Below are 10,615 nucleotides of genomic sequence, written 5' to 3'. Positions count from 1 at the left end.
ATAATAGAAGGTTGAAAGAAGAATGACCAACTCAGCATGTGCAAATTTTGTTGGGGTTTTTTCGTTTTTTCATATAATGACCATGTATTTTAACTTGACAGATTGTGATGTTGGATTTGCAATATCCATTTTTCAACTTTTCAACTCAAACAAAAAGCAAAAGTAGAAATGAAAGGCAAAAGTCATGACTACGACCCCTATGCCAACTCCATATTTTTTTCTTTAGAAGGTCAAATAGGTAAACACATTGGAATAAAACGAGGGAATGGTGTTATTAATGTTTCTAAAACATGGGGACATTACATTATATTATGAAAAATCACAACTAAGAACACACATTCCCTAGTTCTTTGGATCATTCACATAATCCTTGCTTCATTTTGAAGAAAACAGGTTACCCATTTCAACATTTCTATAATGAGGGCACTGCACATATTAAAGGATGCACTTTTGGCCCTAGTTTAAGAAAAGGTAGCATTCATGTTATGGACAATTTCAACTTCACAACCCAGAGTTGAATTGTAAAGGGGCTGGATTTGATCATGGGAGAGTCACCCCATATTAAAAAATCTAATAATCTGATCACTCGGACGACAATCAACCAGAATTAGCTGGTCGGTACTAGTGTCGACTATCGACAGATGTTCACTGACATGCACACACAAGTTTTAAAAAATACCTGCCTAATTCATCACTTTGAAATCAAGAGCTTGATTCCAAGAGCAAAGCAAAGAGAACAAAATATAGTCCTATTCTCCCGACAAGTAAAATTAGACAAAACTTGCTCAAAGTCAAAATATCTGGAGCCGCTGCTGATGTTTATTTTGCATTTGCAAATGAACAAGGAGTATATGTTCATATATGATAAATAAAGCAAATTAAAAGTCAAAAAGAAAACTAAACAACAAAGATACAAATACTTTGACATCCTGTTTACCGCACCGGCTGCTGATTGTAGTGCGCCTTCTCTTTTTTCTTGGCAGCAGCGAGCTTTGCATTCCTTGCAGCAGCCTCACTAGCAGCAGCACGTGCAGCACCATCCATCTCCTTGCTTGATTTCTTCTTCTTGATGGAAGCAACTTTCTTAAGCCGCTCTTTGACATCAGTGGCAGATGCATCCTCTGCCTTCTCCACTCCAGCCGTTTCAGAAGCTGTATTTCCAACATCAGTGTTGTTAGGCTGGTCTTGTGATTCCTTCTGCTCCTTTACAGATTTATCCTTCTTCTTCTTCTTTTTTGCATTTTTGCTTTCCCCAGAAGCAGCATTTTTCTTCTTTTCCACCTCACCATTGTGATCCTCTTCTTTCTTCTCGGCACCTGAAGTTTAAAGGGCCGGATGAAAATTTTCAAGTAAGAAAATTCTAAAAAATCAATAATCTTAGCAGGTTATCAATGATATTGCTTGGATGCATATTGGTGATTGCATACATGTATTTGTTCAAGCTTTTCATGTTAGTAGACATCACACATATGACAATAACATTCCACCATATAAAATGCATGGTTAAAATTAACAAACAAAATTCACTTAGCTGTACATTACATATGAAAGCAAATTCGAAAAAAGTTTCCACACGTGATTAAAAGCGTTATCTTACCATGGGACTCATCCTGGCCAGTGGGTTCTTTTTGTGTGTAGCCTAGCTCAGCCAACACAGCTTCAAGTTCTTCAAGCCCTTTTTTCTTCAATTCCTTCTTGGAAAGTTGCCTTTCAGTTTCTTTGGTAGCCAGTGAATGTTCAGGAGCTTTCTCAAGAACAGGTTCAGCTTCTGCTGGAACTTCAGAGTCATCTTCATGCTCGTCCTCAGCATCATCCTCGACATCATCGAGACCTTCTAGTTCACTCTCACTTTCCTGATTTCAGATATTCCCAGTTAGTGGATGAGTAACGAATAATCATACAATAGAACAATACTTACCAACAATAGGCTCACACACACCCATACCTTGGGGAGAATTGGGTATAAACCATTCTATTAGTTGATTTAAAAATAATAAAACAATTCTGAAGGCTTTTTGATCTTTATGAGCCGGGAATAATAACCCCATGGATTTCATTTTGGTTGCCAGCACACTTTCTAAAGTACAAAGTAATGACAAAATCCATATATTTAAGTTTATATTATATTGTTGATATATAATAATCATACATCTTCAAAGACTTACCTTCTTGTGAGAATTTTGTTCCGGATTTGACATTAATGCTGTTTAAATATTAAATACTAAAATGCCATTCATTCTATTATCTTCCTTAAAATGTAAAAATATAATATCAGAAGGATTAAGGAACATTTATGAAGAAACCAAAAACATAATCAACGAGTATCCTTAGGAGAAAAGACATTGTAGTCCACCTGTTCTAGGAATCTGTAATTTCTATTCTAAGTCTTTCAGGGTTGTTGTTAAAGCTTGAGAGATGCTTGCTATGCAGCAATTCAAGTCAGCATTAGCTTTCTGCATAGTGATTAACAAAGAACTATCTTCGCAACTCAATAACTTTGCTAGAGTGATCCTATCTTTCTTACTATGAGCATGAATTAGTTCAGTTTATTTATCATAACTCGTAAAGACATAAAAAGAAGAACCTCCATGACCAGCTATTCCATTTTCATCACTTACACAATCAACGTGTCACATGCAAGGCCAGCCAAGTAGGTTACATGCTATATCAAATCTTCTACGCCATTTATTAATAGTAACGGCACAAAAAAACAGTTTAATTGCGCATAATAGACACACGGAAAAGTCAATTGATCTCTATAACCGTTGTAGTCAGTACAACAAACCGACAAAAGTGAGAATATTAAATGTAGGTAAGCCACAAACCAAATCATGAACCATAAATATAACTACTAGGAGAGGATTGATAAACATCATTAATCAACAAACCAAACAAACGGAATATTCAACACTGAAACTGTTCAATTTGAAAGTTACACAGCCTTCATATCAATCACATAAATCATTCAACATTCAACACAATTTCAGAAAACCATCCAACTTTAAACACCACGTATCATTAAAACAGAAATCACAGCAATGCAATACAGCTTCACAATCTAAATCTCCCTTCAATAAAAAATATTCATATATATATATATATATATATATATATATATAAGCATTGCATATAGTCATATACACTAATAATAATAATCAGAATAAAAAAACAAAAACACTGAAACGAATAAATAAAATTCACCTCTAGAACAGGTTCCTTCTGAATCCCGGCGTCAGAATCAAATGCTGCAGTAGAAGGTGCGGTCCAAACGGAATGAAGAGGAGCAGTGGTAGCATAATAATCATCATCATCTTCATCATCAACATCAGCCCAAGATTTAACAGTGAGAGGTGCCGGAGCCCAAAACAGTTCCTTCTTATCAGAATCTTGATTTGTAGTGTTCGAAGAAGCTTGTTTATCTTCTGGTTTCTTCTTCTTCTTCTTCAAATTGCTTAGTGCTGCGAAAACATTGGAGCTGTTAACGACCGGAGCATCTTCTCTCCGGAATCCTCCTCCTCTTCCCGCCATTGCGAAGAGTGAGAAAAGAAGATCGGTGAGAATGGAGAAAACGAGAGAACGGGAAAATTAGGGTTTTGTGAGAGAGAAGAGAGAAAAAAGAGTTGGAAGATAAGAAGAAGGGATTATTTATAGTTGTATTGTATCACTCTGTGGATTCTGGATCTGTTCATGTTGTGCTGGGCCTTACTTCAAAAGGTGTGAATATTATATAATTAACTCACTTTTTTATTTTATTTTAAACCATTTTTTAAGCAATTGGACAAAGGCTTTAGGTTATGACAATGGTGAAGTAAAATAAACAAATTAACCGGCTTTGGTTTAGCAGTGTAAGGCTCTATTGAATCTCAAGGGTCGAGAGTTCGATTCCTAATAACAACACTTGTTGGAAGGGATTATTTCTTTACCCGAAAAGGTGGAGGAATATCATTGGTAGTACAAAAAAAAGATATATACCCGAAAAGAGATTAATTTCTTACTTGTAAAGTGAGATAATACATTTGGGAGTACAAAAAAGAAGTAAAAAAGATAAATTTTGTTTTGAAAAACTAAATAATCAAATTCATAGTTGATTATATGCTAGAGTTCTTGATTTATTTTTTAAAAGGATTTGTAAATCTTTGTGTACAAAAAATACAAGGATTGAGAGTAAACTGAAAATAAAAGTTAAAGTGAGTAATTCAACACAACACATAGAGAATTGGATTAAATTTGCATTAAAAGTAATATGTGAGGGCTCACCTTGAGTTATGTATATCATGATCAAATTTGTAGTCTTATTACAATATTTAAAGTGTTAATGTTTATAGACGAACATACTCAATGTTAATTATCATAATCTAATATTACTTATATGGTTAAACTTGAACAATCTTTCGGTGTAAATAATGAATTGCTTTAGCATATGTCATGTTTCTTGCTCAATAATCTGCCAAGAACAACCAAGTATGAACTTGATATTCATTATGGACTTTCCTTAATATCATGGTTGTGAAAATTGTATCATACTAGACTTAAGAATAATATGGATTTTATTCATAGACTTGCTAGTTCTCTTCATTGCAGCATAACCTTTGACAAATCTTTTTTTCAGATTCACGATATGACTACATTGAAGAAAACTAGTCATACTTTCACTAAGTCTAGCACATCAACAAATCCTTTTACACACACTATAAGTTTTATATTGACTCGGCCATTATTCACCAAACTTCATGTGTTAAGATATCACAACAAAGCTCTATTGTTGAAATGAAGTATTGCCACATTCTTAATGTTGCTAGATCACTTTTGTTTCTATCTCATCTTCCTAAGACATTATGGGACTATGTTGTTAAAATGTTATGCATCTAATTAATAGACTGACCACACATGTTCTGAAATTGAAATTTCCTATTGAAATGTTGTTTGGAGTTATGCCTTCTTTGATGCATCTCAAAGTATTTGGAAACTTGTGTTATGCTTATACTCTTACTCAATAGAGGACCAAACTAGATTCAATAGAAAGAAGTGCTTGTTCCTTGGTTTCAAACCAGGAACAAAAAGGACACATTCTTTTAGATTTATCATCTAGAGAAGTCTTTATCTCTAAGAATGTGCACCCTTATATGATTCCTTATTCTAACCCTTTACCCACTAACCCTATTGATCCCCTTTCTTTTATTCACTATGAAGATCCTCCTCAAAATACTTCTACATCATCATATCAACCTTTATTACCTCACACAACCTCTTCAAATGATACTTCACTACATATATCACCTCATGTATCAGCATGAACCTTTCTCAAATCATGATTTGTCTAAGGGCATATTTATTTATTTTCCATCAAAAAACATGTCTTCAAGTTATAAATCACTTCTAACATTTATATGTTTGTTTTTATGTTTTAGTTTGTTTATCTGAAAATATAATTGAAACTCACCTTTAATCTTCTAAAAAAACATATTTAGAGAATAACTTTTTTAAAGCTTAAGCAAATAAACTTCAAAAGCTATCTCAGAAGTCAGAACCAACAAGGTATTGATCAAGTGGTATAAAACCTCACTGGATCCCTAACAATGACATAAAGTCAATGATTTGATTACTGAGAGCGTCAATTATTGAGAGAGGCAATTACATACCCCAAAAGAAATTAGTTCCTTACCCAAAGTCAAAAAATGAGAGAATATCCTTGGTAGTATAAAAACAAAAGCTCTCTTGGAAGAGGTCCTGTTGATCTCATTCCTCACACCTTATGATATCATTGTATCAATTTGCAAAATAAGATACTAAAACAAGGATTGTGTAAGGGAAAAATAATAAGTGACTTGCAAATACCAGTGTGAAACTACCAATGCGGATTATACAAGAGAAATCAACCCATATCAGCATTCAAAGTAGAAGAATCTTTCCTTGAGAGAAAATCCAATGCATACATTTAGAGTTTTGGAAAGGTAGAAAACCTAGAATGGAGACCACTACCCAAAAGCTAGCACAATGTGAATAATATACAGCTTCATCCCTCAGAATAGAAACAATACAATTACAAACAACAATTTCTGCCAACAAAGGCAGTTAACAAAACCTTGTAAAAAAATTTTATCAAGTTCCATGCATCTCTGTGAAGAGATAAGTTATCCCACTTCTGCTTCTTGATGTGGATTGATCAATCAAATAATTGCTATTGGATGTTTATTTGAAGAAAAATATTAAATAAGCAAATATGTTTCATAAAATTGAATTGCATGATTACAATAGGAGACCTAATGCACAAGGTTCCCACCTGATGGGATATGAAGATGGTAAATGTACGTAACATTGTTCTGCAAGTGAACAAGCTTTTTTCAGGATTTGAACTTGTGACCTGTAACAAGCTTACTCGGCTCACCCTCTTAGTTGCATGACTTGCAAAGGAACCTCAAAAATGAGTCTTACCCTGCGACTTGTCAAAAGTTTCAGAAAAATTCTCTCAAGCAAAAAGGAAGGGGGCTGTGAATTAACCAAAATTCTGTCCTTCAGCAGCATAAGAACATATATACCCAAAGACCACATGTTTCATGCTTTTCCTATACCTGGGTGATTTATAAGACACGAGACAACCACGACTTGTACGAGTGAACACCATGGAAGTTTTGTTTATTCTGGAGTACCTTGCAGAAGGGATGCCCTTTGTGGATTTGAAAGCATGAGCTCTTGCATGTCCTTTGAAAGCACATTGAAAACTGCTTGAAGGTCTGTAGTTAGTTTTTGACAAGTTGCTGTGGAATCAATGCCGCCATTTCCAGATTGCTGCAGCTGATAATTGTATTTAACAGAGATATAAAAGCACTGTATGCGTTTCATTTACAGCTAAAATAATCCTATAATAGGCATATAATATCCTGCAACAAATTATGCAATGAATAATAATGTGTTACCCTGAGCAAATTCTACTACTGAAGTCTGAAGGGCCAATAAACTTTCAGAACTATGCTCGGGCCTAAGTAATGATATTTGCATGACGTGTGAAAATAAAAATGATAGGTTTTCTTAAGATAACAGGGCAAAAAAATTCATCCCGAAGCCCCCATCACTCGAAGGCTCACGATAGGATGAATCAACAAGCACATATTCTCCTGGATGTCTGTTTCCCCATAATATCTGGGATAAACAAGACATATTTAGTTATAAAATAAATTTTTGTTGATCATCATTCTTGGTATATTCAATGTAATCATTTGTATTGTTGAATCCAAAACAACATAAAAATATGGTGGTGGGGTTTCAACTTTCAAGTCCTAATAAAACACTAATCAAAACTCGTGAAGTATTACATTAGATAGCCCTCTGCATACGCAAATGGTGAAAACGATGGCAATGAAATATATGATATATGTACAGATAACATCTTTTATTCATTGGAGCAAAAGACCAAGGATAAAGACATAATAATCAATTAACTGCATAATTGGGGAATCCTAGGAGGGTAGGTTACCTGTACTTCTCTAAGTAGAAGTCTCTCCATAACATTGAAGGAATCCACAATTTCCAACTCAGACATTTTAGATATAAGCAGTTGTATATCAGTTTTCATTCTTGCATGCTTCCACAATCTATCTTGCTCTTGCTCAGCTACAGAACGCCTCCTCCGAAACCAAGGCATAAAATTGGGTCCATTCAGGAATCGCCTGATATGATCATGCAAACAAACTCATGAGAAGACTGAAGAACTAGTCACATGGCAAATGGAAGTATGTAACAACTAGAGCAAACAAAATTCATTACCGGTATAAGTCAAGCCAGTTAGATTTCATTCGCTTCAACAAGAACTTCCCTGGACCTCTGGCTGATAAACTTGCAAGAAATTCATCAGCATTGAATGGAGGTAGGGGAGGAGGATCTACATAAGGAGAAGATCCTTCTGATGGTGCTGTAGTCCTAAAATATGGACCAAAGGGGGCCAAAAAATTAGTAGTTAACTCCAAGAAATGTCGTCGCAATATTTCATTATTAACAACTGACATTGACTCCTCAACTCTTGGTGTCACTCCAGCATCTATAAGCCTATTTAAGACAGAAGTGTCTGGCTTAGTTGTCGCAGAATAGGTACTCCAAATGGCCTCCTTATGTTCAGTCATGAGACAAAGAGGACCATCTCTACGTAGCTTCACTGCGCTCAATAAACTTGAAGGAGAAAACTTATTTAGGGAAAATTGTCGAAGCCCAAAACCTCCAGGTTTACCTGAAACTCTATCAGTAGTAGACCTAGTTGAAAGTGAAACCCTGTTTGAATTTGGAGGAGGGCTTCCGACTGAGATAATGTGGGGGATGTTACGAAGAGCTTTAAGGAAGAAAAGGTTTGTCACCCCTAAAACCATTGGTGGAAAGGCTTCGCCTTCTTGAATCGAGTTTAAGTGTGCAAAGTCAGGATCATGTATGGTAAAATAAGGCCTGAAGTCCACACTACATATTAATGGTGCAACTAAACTCACAAGACTAGCAACAGCCTCACAACACTGAGGAGGTGTAGGTGCAATGATGAGAATCGGTTCACCAATGAGTAACAACTCCCATAACAACCAAAGCTGCAGTAAAAGGCCACGGAATGTACCAAAAAGATCCGAATCATGAAAAAGGCCTTGTTGGGTAGACTGATTATTAGAAGGCAAAGGTGCCACCGAAGAAGCAGACTCATCAAAAGATACTAGTCCATTTTCCACGGAAAAGCTGTGTGCAGGTGGCAAGTTCACTTTAAGAGTTGCATTCCCAATAGGAAGATCCATTAGCTTACCAGGAACAGGAGCAGGCCATGCCGAAACATAAGCAGCAATATGTTCCAGTGCTTTCTTACCCATGTCAAAATATAAGGGACCTACAATCTGTAGCAAAGGTCTGAACACACTAGAATAAGGACTGTGGGATAAAATGACCACAGATTTTTGCTCCCCTCCTCGCTTTAGCCTCTCGTCATGTCTCTGTCTATTAAAGACATAGCCATACATGTATTTAGAAGCGTCAGCACTAGTAGTACTGGACAATCTTCTACTAACATTATTTTTATCTATGGACTTTGGAGAAAGCTCCTTGTCAACTTCAGTTATCTCAGAATTAGTGGCATTGCCACTTTCCGATTTAAAACGCTTACGAAATCGGAAAAAGAAGATACAATCATGAATGCTTGAGCGGTTATGTTGCTGGGAAACAGAATCTGGAAACGAATTATATGCAATTTCAAGCTCCTCATCATGTGTAAGACAGTCAGATGGATAACACACTTCCACGAGCTGACCTTGTTCAAGATCAAACCTTATAGCACAAAACGCAATTATCCATTTCTGTAGAGACTCTGGATCAAAAGTAGGGCTCAATTCTGTTTTAACTTTAAAAGAAGGTGACCGACTCATATCCGAGAAAAACACTAATAATACAATCTTTCATTGATCAAAATGCCATCAAAATCAATACCCCCAGCAACCATTTCCTGCTAGAAAACTAGCAGCATCTTCATTGGTCAAACAAGTATAGTTTAGCTCTCACACTTAAACTTTCTCTGTTTTAACCTCTTCCACACTTAACAGAAAAAACTCACAGACCTATACAAAAATTCCAAAACAATGCATTAATATGAAGATATTATTCTGTTTTTTTGGAGAAAATGAATTAACAAAAAAATAGTATGAGGTATATTTCAATGAATTGCATAAAATAAAATAAAAAGAGCAACTTTCATTACTTGGAAGTTTTGTAAAAGCAGAAACTCAACTTCAAACGACACTGTTCAACTATTTCTTTAACTTTGGGTTAAAAACCAAACTAGTTTTGATAACAAAAAACAATTGCAAGATCCAAAATTTAACAGAGTTTTTTTCCCTTAATGCATTTTCTCAGCAACAAGACAATGAAACAAAGAACATGATAGGAGAGTTACAATGTCAAATTAAACAAGATCCATGAAATCAAATTGGTACCTGAATTAAAGAATTTGGTATGGAATAATCTGGATCGTGAAAAACAGAAATCCAAAGTGATTGAAAACAATGGAAAAAAACAAAAAAGTTTGGAACTTTGGGGTCCAAAATGAATAAATTTGAGTGCGCGGTGAAATGGGTATCGAAATCTACGATACAGGAAATATGAACTGGATTACAATAGAGGAGAGAGATATCGATAACAAAAAGTTCAGTTCTAATTTAGAAAAAGAAAATGGGGACGTGTTTGCAAATACCAATAAATTGTGTATGTATTTGCAAATACCAATAAATTGTGTATGTATTTGCAAATATTGCCACTCACTATGCTGAGTGATTGTTTTTGAACTACTAACGATATTTCTTCACCCTATGATTAGAAGCTATATTGATGTGTGATTCGCCCTTTTAACAAATATCGGGTCATTGATATAATAGTTTTTTTCCGCTATTATTATATTTATATCATTAATTATTGTTGATTTTCTTTAATAAAATTAACAATAATGATGATGAATGGTGTTAAAAAAGTATGAGACTAAAATAAATATTCAATTCTCTTTTTGTTTTGATTGGAAACACAAATATAAAATGACAAGCTTGAAGGGAATTTTCTAAAGCCAATATTTCGTGTAAATGCATTATTATGTACATGTAAACAGAAAGAGATT

General features: G+C 34.9%; 2 protein-coding genes across 4 annotated transcripts; both read right to left on the bottom strand.

The window, feature by feature from the left end:
• On the bottom strand, positions 735 to 3,620 carry LOC109354160 (aspartic and glutamic acid-rich protein-like). The gene is made up of 3 exons (XM_019596511.1): positions 3,202 to 3,620; positions 1,598 to 1,853; positions 735 to 1,316 (listed from the first exon to the last, which is right to left on the bottom strand). The coding sequence occupies exons 1-3, from the start codon at positions 3,526 to 3,528 to the stop codon at positions 934 to 936; spliced, it is 966 nt and encodes a 321-aa protein (XP_019452056.1). The 5' UTR covers positions 3,529 to 3,620; the 3' UTR covers positions 735 to 933.
• On the bottom strand, positions 5,889 to 10,177 carry LOC109354136 (protein DENND6B). 3 transcript variants are annotated; one of them, XM_019596502.1, is made up of 4 exons: positions 9,945 to 10,177; positions 7,762 to 9,569; positions 7,472 to 7,664; positions 5,889 to 6,786 (listed from the first exon to the last, which is right to left on the bottom strand). In XM_019596502.1, exons 2-4 carry the CDS (start codon positions 9,378 to 9,380, stop codon positions 6,634 to 6,636), a joined length of 1,965 nt encoding a protein of 654 aa, XP_019452047.1. In that variant the 5' UTR covers positions 9,381 to 9,569; positions 9,945 to 10,177; the 3' UTR covers positions 5,889 to 6,633. The 3 variants fall into 3 exon arrangements, with proteins under 3 accessions (XP_019452047.1, XP_019452033.1, XP_019452041.1); XM_019596496.1 differs by having other exon boundaries at positions 6,634 to 6,792; positions 9,945 to 10,176; XM_019596488.1 differs by lacking the exon at positions 9,945 to 10,177 and having other exon boundaries at positions 5,889 to 6,792; positions 7,762 to 9,380.

The sequence above is a fragment of the Lupinus angustifolius genome, chromosome LG01 (genome assembly GCF_001865875.1).
Source record: "Lupinus angustifolius cultivar Tanjil chromosome LG01, LupAngTanjil_v1.0, whole genome shotgun sequence".
Taxonomy (NCBI): domain Eukaryota; kingdom Viridiplantae; phylum Streptophyta; class Magnoliopsida; order Fabales; family Fabaceae; genus Lupinus; species Lupinus angustifolius.
This window is presented reverse-complemented; position numbering and strand designations above follow the sequence as displayed.